General features: G+C 42.4%; 1 protein-coding gene across 2 annotated transcripts in view; it reads left to right on the forward strand.

The window, feature by feature from the left end:
- LOC140064001 (E3 SUMO-protein ligase ZBED1-like) overlaps window positions 1–17,070 on the forward strand; it is a 43,956-nt gene that overhangs the window by 11,280 nt on the left and 15,606 nt on the right. Inside the window, exons 3-7 of one of the 2 annotated variants that reach the window (XM_072110370.1) lie at window positions 982–1,054; window positions 3,236–3,306; window positions 7,771–8,033; window positions 8,834–8,898; window positions 9,134–9,291. In XM_072110370.1, the coding sequence (XP_071966471.1) occupies window positions 993–1,054; window positions 3,236–3,306; window positions 7,771–8,033; window positions 8,834–8,898; window positions 9,134–9,291 (619 nt within the window). In that variant the 5' untranslated portion in view covers window positions 982–992. The remainder of the gene's footprint in view (window positions 1–981; window positions 1,055–3,235; window positions 3,307–7,770; window positions 8,034–8,833; window positions 8,899–9,133; window positions 9,292–17,070) is intronic. The other variant, XM_072110371.1, reaches the window with a different exon arrangement.

A 17,070-nucleotide genomic window follows, 5' to 3' on the forward strand; every position in this document is an offset into this window, starting at 1 on the left:
AAATTCTCCTACAGTCCCATATTACAGATTTCCCCAAATAGTTTTATTTTAGAGCCCCACTTTGTCTAAAACACACCCTGGTGGTAACATTGCGTTTGTTATCAGGCAAATGGCATATGTTCTGATGCATTTGAATATGTATGCGTTACTGCCACTTGCGAACGTACTCTAAAACATGTCTGCCTATACTATAAAATGCCTACATAGGAATAAAAAGATTGAACACGTGGCAATATCGCCGTATGTGTACATATCAATACCTTTTTTTCGCTCTCTGGAAAGTCTCCCCTATCTGCAGACGACCACATTCCTGATCTGAGGTTGCACTGTATATATTGGGGTTTTCAAGATCTGATGCCATTCATAAGAACTGATGGGGAGCTTGAGCCCTGTCTTTATTTTTGCCCTCAAACTTTCATACATACACATTTGTACTATATTAAAAATTTAAAACACCAACAGCTCTGCTACATACCATTACTGGTATGTAATTGAATGACCTGAATCAAGTGATCATTCACATGCTTATGACAGGTCCTGGAGCTGCCGGAGCTTTTACTTATAAGGAGCATGCAAGTGCTGGTTAACCCTCCCATGAACTCCCACCAGCCCCCCTTTTCTCCATCTAGCTACAGAATCACATGGCAACCAATCCACACAAAGACAGCCAAAGAGATAAGGTACTGCTAGCTTCCAGCCAGTTAGCTGACAAAAGTTTGCTAATATTAAGTAGATTATGGACCTTTCATGTCACCCTGGTCACATGACATTAGGCCACACCCCCTTGTCTCGCTCCAAAGATGCATAGATGCCAGGCAAGATTATAACTCTGATTTTATGGGGATCTGAGGGAAACTACTTTTAGCTAAAAGCAGCGTGTCAGATAGTTACTAGGGATCTATAGGAAGCTGCCACGACCTGTATTTGTGAAAAACATGGTGACGGGTTCCCTTTAATATGACACAAAACTTGTGTTTCTAGGTGCTCAGGGCATGCTGGGGCATTTGCAAATGGGACGTGTAAATAGCTGTATGACAGTCATGGAGAGGTTAAGGTATACTCTGCACACCGTACTTGACAGTTAAAATGTATGTGTTTTTGCTAATTAAACAAAAAAATGGTCCTTTGCTGTGACACTCTATTTAACTTGCATTCTGTCCATTTCCTCCTGATACTCCTTCATTGGAGTCCAGCTGTGTTTTAATTAAAATGGTTGTCTGAGACTAGTTGCCTGGGAGGGGGATGCTTGAAAAAAATAAACTTTTACTTACCTCCCGGCATCCCGCGCTGTCATCTCTCCGGTCCGTGTCCCATGTAAACAAATGGGGGCACAGAAACCACGGTGCACTCAGATTCCTGCTGGCCGAGTTGGCCGTCCATGCCCATCTGTCCCTATTCCCAACGCTGTATATGCGGTACAGATGGGCATGGCCGTCCAGCTTGAAGCACAGCATGGCTTCCGTGCCCCTGTTTGTTTACATGGGTTATGACCCTGGGATGAGTATAAAGCTTGCTCTGTAGCGTTGTTATGTCCCTGGGATGAGTATAAAGCTCATCTTTGGCACAGCATATTGTAAATAATATTCTTATGCAGACCAGAGTTCTACAGAAAAAAAATTATTTTGTCTGTTGGTTTTGGAAAGAATGCACTGATTTAAGTCAGTGGACAGCACAGTCTGATTTTTCATAGGAATCAATGTAGCCCACTTTGGTTGTGATCATCCTTTTTAGTCTTAAAAGTGGATTGTGCCAAAATGAGCCTCCATAGAAAAAATGGAAAAACCACATGAACATAGGACCAGGCCCTGCAAAATATCAATGCTAACCAAGTTGTAAGTTGTATGATTGCTATTGTCTTGTTTCCTCAAATGGGGATACTCCCCTTTACATTGTGTCACTGGAGTAAATGTCTGTATGTCATCTTAGGCCTTGTGCACACAACAATCTGCAGGGGGACGTTTGCTGCCCTTTTCAACCAGATGGAGATATTTGGATGGGGTGTGTTCACCTCCCCACAGACAGTATGGCGGCTATGTGCTAGCTGATATATATATATTTTATTTATTTATTTTTTTTGGATAGTTCCAACCTGCTTTTTGTGGTTATGTCCATGAGTTGTTTGCAGAAATTCCATAGTAAATGGATATTTAATATTATATTAATATAAAGATTTTAAATCTTGTAATTGATTTTGAGTAGGTATAATTTTTTTCACACACAGCTCAACTGACTTCTTGCGCCCAAAGTAGGGAGCCTTTTGTTAAAAAATGTATTCCCACCCCTGGTAATACACCTTAAGTCACCTCTTTTTTACTTTATGGTATGTGTAGTAAGTTATTACACCTATAAGCCAAACCAAGTATAAGACGAGGCCCCTAATTTTAATACTGTGAAAATACTGTGAAAACCTATTGACTTGAGTATATAGCATGCCAGGTCCTGCCCCCAGGATAAAGCTAGAAGCCCCTTGTCCCCAGTATATGGCCTGCCAGGCCCCTCCCCAAGGTATGCCCAGCCTATAAAAAACAAAAACAAAATGTGTGCTCTCCTTCCGACACCCCTCCAGCAGGTCTTCTTTATCAATCGATGCTTTGGCTCTTTGTCCCCACCTGGTCCGTCTTGCGCACCATGACACAGGCTAGAATGTCAGCAAGCTGCTGACGTCATAAAGCGAAGGACTGCGGGGGGACACAAAGCTGAAGCATCGATGGATAGAAGTGGACCTGCCGGAAGAAGTCAGGAGGGGAGTACACTTTTTTTTTTTTTATCAATAGACTCGAGTTTATGCAGAGTTAGGGTTTTTCAACACATTTTTGTGCTTAAAAACTTAGCTTATGCTCGAGTAGATACGGTACTCCCTTCTAAACATTCACATAATTTACATCAATCTGTGATTTTATAAAATGTAAATTTTTACTATAGATAAAATTTGTTTCTAGGCATGCATTAAACAGGTCCTCTTTAAATATTGTCGTTATGAACATCTGACACATGGTGTAGCATGTATTGTGATGAAGCATATCATTGATAAAAGCATTAGCCCATCAGCACCAAGCATTGTTGTGTGGCTAGTGCATGATATTGGAGACAATAAACAATTGTGTGGCAATTACTGGGCTTGTGATTCCGTTCACAGTCTGATTAGCTTTTGTTTCACACAATGTAGACACTGCTCCATGCACAAAACACATTGCAGACTGTATACACTTGGTTTTTTTTTTATTTCCTTACACAGGTGTCTGGATACCGGTCAAACAATGCAGGCTGCAGAGGAGGCCTGTGCCCAACTGGAAGATGAGCTCCTCTGTAAGTACAAATCTTATGTTTCATATAAATAAATCCTTAAAGTGTAACTAAACTTTTAGTAACATTTTATAAATCAGTAATTAAAGAAATGTGTCCCTGTTTCTTTTTCACTATGCCTTTTTTCCATATTAAGATCGCCTGATGTGAGTCCAATGATAGTAATGGGGTCCCATGTATGCAGTGTTCTCTGTGCTGCCCTGCCCTACTTCATGTCATGTTACCTGGGTGACCTCATCTAAGGTTCTGTTATATTTGCAACTTATACCCCATGTATCTACCTGATCACATAAAATCACTGTATGCCTCCATGTGATCAGATATCCTGAAAAAAGCCGCAAGTCCAACCTATAAGAATTAAACCATGTCCCCCCCCCAATAACCCATGATATTTTTGCTCTCCATGATGAGTACTTATCTATTTGCAGTTCCTCTGTTGCATTCATTATATTTCAAACCTTTATATTTCAAAGTAATAAATTTTTGGTTGAGGTAAGATGTCAAATATAAACAAACCGCTCATATTACCACTATATTACTTCGGCTGTTGTACAGACTCCTAGTTTCTGTCTGCAGGGGAATCCTCAGAGGAGATATCGCGCAGGGAATCCTCTGAAATGATGTGTGGGGATGTGTCTGTACAAATACTATCTGTCCATATATGGTGTTATTACATCTCCCAGGGCTTTCCGAGACACAAGGGGGATATTTATCAGGGATTGTGTGCCATGTTATATATTTTAAACATATACATTTTTATTAGAGATGAGCGAGCACTAAAATGCTCGGGTGCTCGTTACTCGAGCCGAACATTTCCTGATGCTCGAGTGCTCGTTTCGAGTAACGAGCCCCATTGAAATCAATGGGAGACCCGAGCATTTTTCAGTAAAATTACAAACTGAACGAGCACTGTTCAGTGCAGATGTTTCCACTGAAGAACACAGTGAAAGAACACAGTGCAGAACAGATTGCAGATGTTCATGAACATCTGCGATCTGTTCCGGAGACACGCGTGCAGATCGGTGTTCTCCGCAATAGTATTTGAAGAACAATATGCGTAGAGAACAACTTGCAGATGTTTCCAAACATCTGCAAGTTGTTCTTCACACATATTGTTCATAACTTGTTCTTGTTACTGGGTCCGTTCCGTGATGCCCGCTCCGCGATGCCCGCTCCTCCATGCCCGCTCCGATTCTCCATGCATGCTCCAGCCCCGCTCCGCTCCAGCCCCGCTCAACTCCGTGATGCCCGCTCCAGCCCCACTCCACTTCGTGATGCCCGCCCCATCCCCGCTCCGTTCCGTGATGCCCGCTCTGCTCTGTGATGCCTGCTCCATCCCCGCTCCGTTCCTTGATGCCCGCTCCAGCCCCGTTCCGTGATGCCCACTCCGCTCCGTGATGCCCGCTCCGATTCTCCATGCCAGCGCCAGCCCCGCTCAACTCCGTGATGCCCGCTCCAGCCCCACTCCACTCCGTGATGCCCGCCCCATCCCCGCTCCGTGATGCCCGCTCTGCTCCGTGATGCCTGCTCCATCCCCGCTCCGTTCCTTGATGCCCACTCCAGCCCCGTTCCGTGATGCCCACTCCGCTCCGTGATGCCCGCTCCGATTCTCCATGCCAGTGCCAGCCCCGCTCCGCTCCAGCCCCGCTCAACTCCGTGATGCCCGCTCCAGCCCCGCTCCTCTCCGTGATGCCTTCTCCAGCCCCGCTCCTTTCCGTGATGCCCGCTCCACTCCATGACGCCCGCTCCAAGCCCTGCTCAGTTCCATGATGCCGCTTCGCTCCGTGATGCCCGCTCCAGCCCCGCTCCACTCCGTGATGCCCGCTCCACTCCGTGATGCCCGCTCCTCCAGGCCTGCTCCGATCCTCCATGGCCGCTCGCTCCGCTCCTCCATACCTGCTCGGCGATGCCCGCTCCAGCCCCACTCCGCTCCACATCAGCCTCCGCTCCTGCATGCCTGATCCTTCGTCTGCGCTCGTGTCTTCAGCTAAGTAAGCAGATGTTCGGAACATCTGTAATCTATTCTTCACTGTGTTTTTCACTGTGTTCTTCACTTAAATGATCCTGTGTTCACTGTGTTCACTGTTTTAATTGTATTCTTCACTGTTCTTCACTGTCTTTTCTTAATTAAATGCTCGATCTCGAGCAGGGGAAATACTCGTCCGAGCAACGAGCCGTTCCGAGTACTCTAATACTCGAACGAGCATCAAGCTCGGACGAGTATACTCGCTCATCTCTAATTTTTATTAATTCAATTTAACTGTATTAACTATAAGACACAAAATAAATTATACATTTTATATTAACATTACCAGGGCAACCTTCACCTTGATTGTTACTAATCGCATTTGTTTCATTGTAAAACTCATATGCGATTGAGCTGAGCTCCAGTCCCAGTTTCTAAACGCAATGTAACCACACCCTAAACATCGAATCCATATAGTACTTTGTTGCTAGAGGTCATGTCTTGCTGCATGCTACCCCTGTGCAGATATCCCCCTCATACTACTATCCCAGCAGCTCCTATCCATATTGTCAATTGCCTGCAGCTTTGAAACCGACCATTTAGTTCCAGAATCTGGGCTTCCAGATTAACAATTATCAACACGTAAGCCCTAAAACGGTTGCTCAAGTGGCATAAGTGTACATACTTTGAGTTTCGCTATTCCTTTGGTTCTTATTCCTTGATCTTATCCCAGCCCCCCTTTCTCCCCCATGTACCATAACTCTTCCCAGTTCCCTATCTACACATTCTTGCTTGTAGTTACCCTCCCCTCGGGTCTTTAGTTTTAAACAGTCCTCCAATCGTCTAGCCATTTTTCCCTCCAAAACACCTGCACCCTCCCCATTGAGATGCACCTTATAAAGTGGAATAATAATGTGGTGACAGGTTCCCTTTAACTCTTTAGACATTCCCTGGATATTCTAATCCTCTCAAATCAAGGGAAATATTGCACTATTCATTTTTGCAATAAAAATATCTTCAGAGCTTTAGTTACACTTTAAGATAATGTTTAGTTAAAGGAAACCAGTCAGCAGACATAGACCTAATAAAATCAGTATGTGATGCAGCTAAATTCCTTCCAGATTCTTTCTTTCTCTCTTTTATTCTCTTCCCTTCCCCAGTGTGGTGGCATCATCCAAAAAATCCATTTTGAAGTGAGAAAATGTTTGTAAAGTTACATGGGTAGAGAGTTGAGCACTTAAGTCAAGCTCTTCCCACCTCAGAACATCCCCTATTCTGTAATAGATGGCTCTTTTTTCACCAGCATCTGTAACATGACCTCCAGAAGTCTATTGAGTAAGGCTACATTCACACACATGTATGGGGGACGTATATACGGCTGATATACGTCCCCTATACACTTCTATGGGCTCACGGCACCGTACAGGAGCGGTATGGTGCAGCACATGCGCGGCACCGTACTGCTCCGTAGCACGTAGAAAGATAGGACATGTCCTATCTTTCTACGTGATACGGCGCCGTGCACTGTATATGCCTATGGAGAGGGGTGGGGTGAGCTGCGCTTATCCCCTGCTCCTCTCCGCAGCGCCGATGTATGCCCGCCGTGCTACGTGATACGGCTCCGTGCGCTGTATATGCCTATGGAGAGGGGCGGGGTGAGCTGCGCTTATCCCCTGCTCCTCTCCGCAGCGCCGATGTATGCCCACCGTACTACGTGATACGGCGCATTGCTCTGTATAAGCCTATGGAAAAGGGCGGGGGTGAGCTGCGCTCATCCCCTGCTCCTCTTCGCATCGCTGATGTATGCCTGCCGTAAAACGGTACGGCGGGCTTACATCGTGTGAATGTAGCCTCATTTCAATCACAGAAGAGGAGTTGTTCTGAGTTATGGAGAAATAAACTTCAGTGTTGATCTCTACACCTTCTTGACTTTATACAAACAATTTACATCTTACTTCAAAGTATTTTCTGGATGTTGCCTCCACTCTGCACCGTGGAAGATGTTATTCTTCTAGACAACATACCAGTTGTGGTTGATTAGGTCTATTTCTGCTGACAGGTTCCTTATAAAGGGGAAGTAAAGATAAATTCTGATTGAGCTCTCTATTTCATAAGTGCACATATAAATTACTATAAGTTATTTTATTATATAAAATATTTTCGAGAACCAAGATCTCAGGAACTGCACATAAATAGAATTGTTAATTGAGATATGTACATTAATGCTATTTAAGATATGACTTTACTGTATGCACCCCGTCTGTAGAATGTACTTTATGTGTGTGTACTGTCTATGTTAAGCTGTAAGGGGTTGATCATCAGGTTCATTGGCTTAGATGCTTACAAAGCTGCTGCTGCTTCCCTTGTATCTGTGTATCTGTGACCTCTGCCAATAATTGAGCTTCCCGGACATCTTAATGTTTTGATATGGTCTTTTTGGTGGTGGTAGTGCTGCGATACTCCCTCTGTAAATCCATAAAAATAATTTTTTTCCATTGTAGTTTGTGAGGACTGCCGCTTGTACTTCAGAGAGTCCTGTCCACAACATGGAACACCAACCTTTATATTGGACACACAAGTTCCAGAAAATGTACCTTCTCGTGCTTTACTTTCTCTACCAGAAGGACTAGTGGTCAAGGAAAGATCTCAAGGAGGCTTTGGTGTGTGGAGCACAATTCCCATTATACCCCGCGGCTGCATTTTTGGCCCATACGAAGGAGAGGTTTTAGTGGATCGGCGAGAATGCACTGTTTACTCCTGGGCGGTATGTTATAGTCTGCATATATTTTTTATTTATTTTTAAAAATTTTTTTTTGAAATTATATATTTCCATATATAGCAAATCCTGTAAAGAAGGAAGGGTGCAAAGGATGCAACCTTATTAGCCACTATAGGTACTTTGGTCCTTTATGATGAGGTTAGTTCTATTAACTATTGATTGTATTCAGATATAGGTACTGTTTTTTTTTTTTTTTGTTTTTTTTTTAAATATTACTATCATTAGGCTTATAAACAGGATGGATGTCACAAAAACTATGTAACGTTATTTGGAAAATTGATGTGACTTTTTTTTTTACTATTATAGCTACACTAAACTACTATACATTCTTTGGGGAGTGGAGTTGTGAACCCATCATGCACAGATTACTGTAATGAAATGGAGAATGTTTTTATATTTAAGAATACTTGTGTCATTATCTCACATAAACCACTGCTGGTATTTGAAGACTAGTAATCTCATCACTATTGCTAGAATAGAATAGAACAGTGGTGAATCAGAATAGTATAATATAATTTATACCTGAATTGTAGTGATGTTGTTCATTGTATCATTTAGTGTACAGAGGCTACCCCACAAAAGTGAAGTATATTTTTGGTTAGCAGTGTTAAATATTTGAAAATTATACTTCTGATGGTATAACCCCCATTTGGACCTCGTCACCTCCTATTTGAAGATTAGTGACTTCCAACAGTACGGAGAGGGGTGACATTACATATAGTGACAAGTTACTTGTAATGAATTTTGCTGTGTTTTCTGGAGCTTATTTATTATTGCTCACGCAGATTCGAGACAATGGATCCTATTTTTATATTGATGCCAGTGATGACTCTAAAAGCAGTTGGATGCGGTAAGTTCTGACATGTAAAAAGAGCAGCTAATATGAGGGAAGTTAGATAATATACAAGTGTGAAATCCTTTTGTTGCATGTGCCGTATTCCACATTGCAGTTTATAACTATAACTTTTGCATCAGTTTATTTGGCTCCATCCAAGATCAGAAGAGAAGTTATTGCATTGTTACACTGTGCCGTATTGTCAGTAGTTAATGTGTATATAATTTACACTATCTACTATCTACTCAAGGTATGTGGCATGTGCATCAACAGAAGAGGAACACAATCTGACAGTGTTCCAGTATCGGGGGAAAATATACTATCGTGCATGCCAGCCTATTTCTTCAGGCACAGAACTGATGGTTTGGATCGGGGAGGAGTATGCAAGGACCCTAGGACTCAAGTTAGGTAAACCACCTCTATTGTCACTTGCCATAAATAACCTGTCAAGCTAAAGCTTTTTTTGCTGATTGGTTGGCTTAGTTTATTGGTCAAGATTATTAAACTTAACCCCTTAAGGACGCAGCCGTTTTATAGCTTAAGGCTCAGCCCCATTTTTTGGATTCTGACTTGCGTCGCTTTACTTGGTTATAACTTTTGAACTCTGTTACTTATCAAAGTGTTTCTGAGATTTTTTTCCCCACATGTTGTACTTCATTTTAGTGGTAAATGTTGAATGATAAGTTTTGCGTTTGTTTACAAAAAAAAGAAAAAATTATGAATTTACCAGATAGATTTACCACCTAAATAAATTGCTAAATAACATTTCCCATGTGTCTACTTTACATTTTCATACTTTTTGAAATGTCTGGATAATTCATATATTTATCTAAATTAATCATGTCTCCTCATAGTCGTCTCCTTTTCCAGACTAAATAAATCTAGTTGTTTTAATCTTTCCTCATAACTGAGGAATAATTTTTATGGCTCTTCGTTGAACCCTCTCCAGCTCCAGGGCATCTTTTTATGGACCAGAGCCCAGAACTGGACAGGTGAGGCTGAACCAATGCCTTATACAGTGGTAATATTACATCCCTATCACGAGAGTCCATAACACTTTTCATACATGATAATATCTTGCTGGCTTTAGAGCCAGCTGATTGACATTGCATGCTGTTATTAAATTTATGATCTACAAGTACACCCAGGTCCTTCTCAACAAGGGACTCTCCCAAATTCACTCCCCCAAGGACGTATGTTGTATGTGGATTATTAGCCCCCCGGTGCATAGCCTTACATTTTGGTCATCCACTTGGCAAATGAGATTCAAACACTCAGTTTGCCCAAGTCACTCTGCAGCCTATGAACATCCTCCATAGACTGTATTACACTACACAGCTTGGTGTCATCTGCAAAAATACACAGTGGTATTAATTCCTACCTGGGGTACACCACTTATAACTGGTGCCCATTCTGAGCAGAAAACATTGACCACAACACTTTGGATAAAAAACTGGAAGGATCATATCCAGTTGCAAATGATTCCTGCCAAACCAATAGACCTCATTTTACCCATCAGGCATCTATGAGGGACAGGGTTATGAAAGAAAACATGGAGTGGAGAAAAAAAGAAGTGGAATAACAGCATCTTCAAGAGAAGATGAACTCTTTGGATGCTTAAAGGCAAAGAGGAAGAGAGTCTTTCCTACTAACAACATCTTGCAGGAATTCATCTTAGAGGAATGGAAAGACCCAGAAAAGAGGGTCTCTGTGGCTAAAGAGTTTAGGAATATACTCCTCTTTGAAGAAGAGAGAACCAAAATTCTTGGATGCTATTCCCAAAGTGGACCGACCTGCCTTTCAAGGACACAATCCAACTAAAAGACCCAATGAATTGGAAGTCTGACAGCGTCCTTAAAAAAATAAATAAAAAAAACCTATGAAACTAACATAACCACCACCTATGTAGCAGGCTGAATGGACTGGAAAACCAGATCCTAAGCGGAGCCCCAAGGAAGAAACTTCTAGAGACGCTGCCACTTTTAAAATCTGCCACTAGCTTCGTAGCAGACTCCCCAGTAAAAGGGTTAAGATTCTCAGCAAGGAAAGGAGTCTTGTCCAATTTTGCCCGCAGAGTCCTGTGGCTCAAGCAATGCTCAGGTGGATGATTCAAAATCCAAGCTCTGTGGGATCCCCTTCTCTGGAGAATTTATTTGGTCTTGATCTAGGTACTATCCTGGAGAAAGCAGCAGATCGAAAAAGTGTCTTCTTCGACACCTCCCTTTCTGAGTACATGTGGGTACAATGATTCAGAAGGACCTCCGCTAGACGAAGACCCAACATTGCCCTTAAAGCCCTACCCTGGGAAGTCTCTATGGTCCTGAATGCTCTCACAAATGAGCCCTTTGAACCGCTTGAATCCGCTACAGTTAAAAATGTTACTCTTAAAGTGGCCTTCCTAGTATCCATCACTACCGCCAGGAGACTGGGTGAAGTCCAAGCCCTATCAATTAACGAAGCCTACCTAAAAATATTAGATGACCGTATCACACTAATTCTTCATTCTTATTTCTTCCCGAAGTGACATCAGATTTCCAAGTCAGGCGATCATTTTGCCAAAATCTCAAAGCTACATGGCACACCTTTCATTACCTCCAGATAATTAGGAGTTGGTGTACAGACTCAAACTTATTCCTCCATTTAGAATAGAGGCAAAAAAGCTAGGACTACAATTGCTCGTGGGATCAGACAAACCATCAAAGACTGTTACACCTTACAAAAGTTAGAAGTTCCCTCATATCTAAAAGCACACTCGACCAGGGCAATGGCTGCTACAAAGGCAGGATCATCTATAGAACCAATATGCAAGCCACCACCTTGCAGGAACTTTTGCTAAACCTTATCAGTTGGATTTACAATCTACTAGAGAGTTGTCGTTCGGGAGAAAAATTCTACAAGCCGTAATCCCTAAAAATCCCAGGTGGGAAGCTATGGAAAATGAGAATTGGTCTCACCGGTAATTCAGTTTCCTTTTAGTCCACCATGACGGACGGGATTTTTTCCCTACCCTAGATGCTTTTGTATGTGAAGTAACATGCTATTAAACCTCCTTGCATCCTTCCTTGGTGGTATTTGGTAGACACTGGGGAGGGACCTTTAACCTCTCTCTTCCTGTCCCCTCAGAGGTCAAGGGGTAATCCTCCAGGAAGGGCCGTCATCGTGGTCTGAAGGAAACAGAATTACCGGTGAGATTAATTCTCATTTTTCATCAAATCGCTTTCTAAAATGTGATCAATAATATACAAGCACCAAATTGGTACCACTGAAAAGAACAACTTGTCCCTCCAAAAATAATCCAGCTACCAGCTCAGTCAACCAAAAAATACAGAACAAACAAACAATACAAACAGAAAATGAAAATTTTCAGAAAAGGGGTGGGAATATCTAGGCCGTAATATCTAGGAGTAATCTAATTCATAATTTCCGCTTCGTCCCCCATAACGGCCCACCTGGAGATTTACAAAATAAGAAGTTTTCAGGGACGGATTACTGCTTGTAACACCTTGCGCCCAAATGACAAGTCCTTTGATAGATGCAAGTCCAGCCTATAATGTTTGGAAAACGTGGAGGAAGAAGACCAAGTTGCCGCCCTGCAAATTTGATCTAATGAAGCTCCTCTTCTCTCTGCCCAGGATGTGGACATGGCTCTGGTCGAGTGCGCTCTTATTCCTAGGGGAACTGGTATTTCCTGTATATCGTAGCATAACGAGATTGCCAGCTTCAGCCATCTTGCAATGGTTGCCTTAGACGCCTTCCTCCCCTTGTTTTTCCCCTGGAATTGAATAAAAAGATTACTATCAATACGCCAGGATTCAGTGGCCTGTAAATATTTTATAACATAACGTCTTACATCCAGATTGTTCCATTCCAGTTCTCTCGTAGAAGAGGGGTTCTCACAGAAGGAGGGCAGGATAATCTCCTGATTCCTGTGGAAGTCTAAAACTACCTTAGGGACAAAAGTTGGGTCCAGCATAAGTACAATTCTATCCTCTAGAATTTTCATGGAAGGTTCCCTAATTGAGATAGCCTGTAGTTCACCTAGTGAGTGAGAGAACGCATACAGCTGTTCCTTGCTCTCTCCTTTTTCTGGAGAAAAATAATGATGGCATTTGGTATTCTCCTTTGTTGCGAAAAGGTCCACCTGAGGACGACCCCATATGGAAGTTAGCTTTTGGAATAGCTCTTCCTTTAAGCTCCACTCGTTCTGGAGAACTTTCTTTCTGCTGAGGAAATCTGCTTTTAGGTTCTCATTGTATCTGGTAGGAGCTCTGATTTTTGGTAGTTTACTATCCATCCCAGCTTCTCTAGGGTCTCTATAGTGAGGTCTCTTGATAAGAGTAAAGTTTCTCTGTCTTGGCCAATGACAAGTAAGTCGTCCAGGTATGGAACTATCAGTACATCCCGTAGCCTGAGGAAAGCCACCACCTCTGCCATCACCTTCGTAAAGGTTTTTGGGGCTGAGGATATTCCAAAGGGGAGTGCACAGAATTGGAAGTGTAGTGTCAGCCCCCCTAGAGACAGAACAGAGAACCTTAGGAATCTCTGTGAGAAAGGGTGTATAGGGATGTGATAGTACGCATCCTTTAAGTCTATGGTACACATCAATGGGTTTTTGTGAATAATGTGTGAGGCTGATCTTACCGATTCCATCCTGAATTTTTGGTAGATGATGAACTCGTTGAGACTTCTCAGGTTGATCAGTCGGTTTATGCCGTTCGGTTTCTTCACCAAAAAGAGAGAAGAGTAAAATCCTGATTTTTCCTGGTCTTGAGGGACAGGAACAATTACACCTGATGACAATAAAGATGACACTTCTTGCCAAATTAAGTTGTGTGATGTGGAAGAAATAGAAGATGATGGTGGCATGTATTTTGAAGGAGGAAGTTTGCAGAATTCGATGCTGTAACCATGGCGCAATATCTCTAAGACCCAGGGAATTGAAGTGATGTCTATCCATTTTTCCCTGAACCTTAGCAATCTTCCACCTACCATGGCATCATTGTTTTTTACTTCTTTTTGTGTCTGCTGGGTTGGAGAAGAGAAAGCCTCTTCCCTTACCTCCTTTCGGATAGCTCCAGCGTCCCCTTTTCCCTTTATCTCTGTACTGGTCTTTCTGATTTTTGAAGTCACGAAAGGGCAGCTTCTTGGGTGTAGATCTTTCGGGGAAGCCCTTCTTTTTGTCCGATGCTCTCTCCAGTATCGTGTCCAGTTCTGGACCAAAAACTAACTCCCCTGAGAAAGGCAGGCTGCATAATTTAGCTGTCAAACGGATGTCTCCATTCCACTGTTTCAGCCACAGTGCTCTCCTTAAAGGGGTTGTGTCACCATAGCACATGGCTGTAATTGGGTCCAATGCATTGTGACAAGTACTTTCACCATTTACACTTATTACAAAATCTGCAGCCTTACTGAGATAACTCCTTTTGTTCTGTTTGCTGGTGCCCCCTGGTGGTAGATGTGTCCCCTCCATGAGCAACAGCTGATCTGGCCGAGTCTGCGTACAAGGATTCAGCCAGCTGCTGACAGCTTCCTCCTCAGGCTCACAGCTCCTCTCAACACTGCGAGATCAGCTGACACACTGCAGCCAATAGGAGGTGAGAGAGGAGGAGGGGCAGAGAGCTTAGCCTTATAGTGATACGTGTGATGCCTGTGATCTCCACTGCTTACTGCAAGCCTCTGCTTCACCAGCGCTTCCTGCATCATATGCCAGGTAAATGCAGCCAGACCTGGGTATCTGATACACACAGGACAGAGCCCTTCTAATATGGATCATAGCAATGTAGCAGCCCTTTCCTCCCTCCATCATTAGTCAGGTCACACAGGAGGCTGCAGAGATAACACAGGTAACAGGCTGAGCTCTGACCTCTGCTGATGCAGTCCTCCTCCTGTACTCTCCACCATTCACTGTCCCTCCATGTTACACTGCTGTCCTGCAAAGGGGCCCCTGTCCCTGACTAGCAGGGAAGTAGGTCCTTTATTTTAAGCAAGTCCTTTTATCTATCATCTGTCATCTATTTACTATCTATCTTCTATCTATCCATCTCTTACCTATTTATATATCATCTATCTATCTATCTATCTATCTATCTATCAATCATCTATCTGTCTCATATCTGTCTTTCTATCTATTTATCTATATCATATCATATCTATCACCTTTCCTATCTAGCTTCTATCTAGCAATCTTTTCACAATACATAGGGACACATTTATTACAGCTTGTACGCCAAAAAGCAGGCATACAAACTGTGATTTAATCACAATTCCTTACAAAATACACAAGAGAAGAGAAGCAATTAACGGCCCCAAAGTAACATACGAAAATGCAAACGTTTATTAATAAAAATGATAAAAACCATGTTAATGCACCTCATTTCAGGGACAGAGAAGTACAAAACAGTTTCCCTGAAAACACCCCTTACTCCTGCCAAGTGCCAAATATAATCAAACATGATACTGGACCTGATAAATGGTATGAGAAATACATGAAATCAGAAAGATCTCTGACTCAATGGTACAATAAATTTATACAAGTAGAGAAAGGTTAGTGCAACCAAGTAGCTGGAGATCCCCAAAAGTGCATTGTCCGACTACAATACACATCTGCCATGATTCACAAAGGTGAGGCCAATGAGTTGTGGAATAACTGCCGCTGTCAGTGCTGTGCATGTGCCTGGCTAGGCCCTTCCCACATCTGTTTCTGTGTGGAACAGAATAGAGGCTGAACAAGCATCATAATAACACATAGAAAGGTATTTTTCATTCCAGGTGACCATTACATATAGATTTTTGAAAAATTTGAACTTCTTTGAGAGCTTTTTGGAGTAATTTGTTTTGTGGCATAAGCTTTAAATTAAAACATTAATAAAATCTCTTCAATAAATTACAGATCCACTTGAATGAAGTTTTTTTTAAAAGTGCATCTCGTCTCGCAAAAAATTATTTGTCCCAATTGCCAAAAATATAGATTGTATAGCCTATAAACCCCTTCCTGATGAGCGCCGTAATAGAACAGTGTGGCGTAAAATGACTTCCCAACACAGTTCAGACGCAGTGGTCAAGGCAAGATGGCGACTGTTTGCCTCATGGTCGCTGCCTCCCTAGGTCCATGTTTGCTGCTATCGGCTGGTCGATCCAGACCAGCCAACAGCAGCAATATTCTTTCAATAGGCATTACAGGGGTTAATGGGTGCAACATACGATAATAATTGCTGCAGTGGAAGGGGTCATGTCTGATGCCACCTCCCAGAGACCTCCGATTGACCGATCTGTGCACCCACTGCTGGATAACTTTTATACCAGCGTTCCACTATTCCAATCCCTCAGGTACTGTAGCGTGTGGCACTGAATCAGATTGCCTCACTGAATCATCAAGGCAATCTGCATTCAGAACATGGCGATGGTCAAGTATAAGGACAAAAGGGATGTCCTTGTTTTGACCACAATTCATATGGACTCATATGAATTTCTCAAGTCTGCTTCTAAAGGAAGGACTCAGAGTCTGTTCCAAAAAGGGGTTTAGGAAGGACACTATATAAAACTATGAGACCTGCGAGAACTCCAGAGTGACAATTTTAGTTGGTCCCCTGGTATATTCCACCACTTTATATGCAAAGCATTCACAATTTATGTCCAACCTTTGCTGGGAATTCATTTTGGTAAAAGAAATTATTGAAACAACTGTTGGGTGAAATTTTTCCCGATACCCCTTAATTATTTCTTTTTAGGGATGTAGTGTACAAAGTCGGGTCACTTGTTGGTTTTAATTTTTTTTTTTTGTAGGTTGTAAGTTTTGCCTGAAAAACACATGGTGCTTTATCATTCCGGAACCCCGTTTGTATTTTCTGGCTAGCGTCTAGGATTACATGTTGGGCCTTTCTCACTTTAGGAAACCTGGCTTCCTAATCAGAGACCTGACATTTCACAGTGGCGGGAACTGGATATCACATAACTGGCATCAAACTTTCCATTATAGGAATTTCCATTTTGGGCATCCATTACACATCATATTTGGAAACTATCTGTATGTTCAAAATGCCCATTTCACCACGTGTATTACACTACACCACATATTACACCTGCTAAATTCTCCAAGGGGTGTGCATTCATAAATTTGAGTCACTTTTCGGGTTCTCCTCTGTTTTATACCACTAGTGTTCTCCAAATGCATCCTGACACATGTGAAGA

The sequence above is a fragment of the Engystomops pustulosus genome, chromosome 6, assembly GCF_040894005.1.
Source record: "Engystomops pustulosus chromosome 6, aEngPut4.maternal, whole genome shotgun sequence".
In the NCBI taxonomy this organism is placed as follows: domain Eukaryota; kingdom Metazoa; phylum Chordata; class Amphibia; order Anura; family Leptodactylidae; genus Engystomops; species Engystomops pustulosus.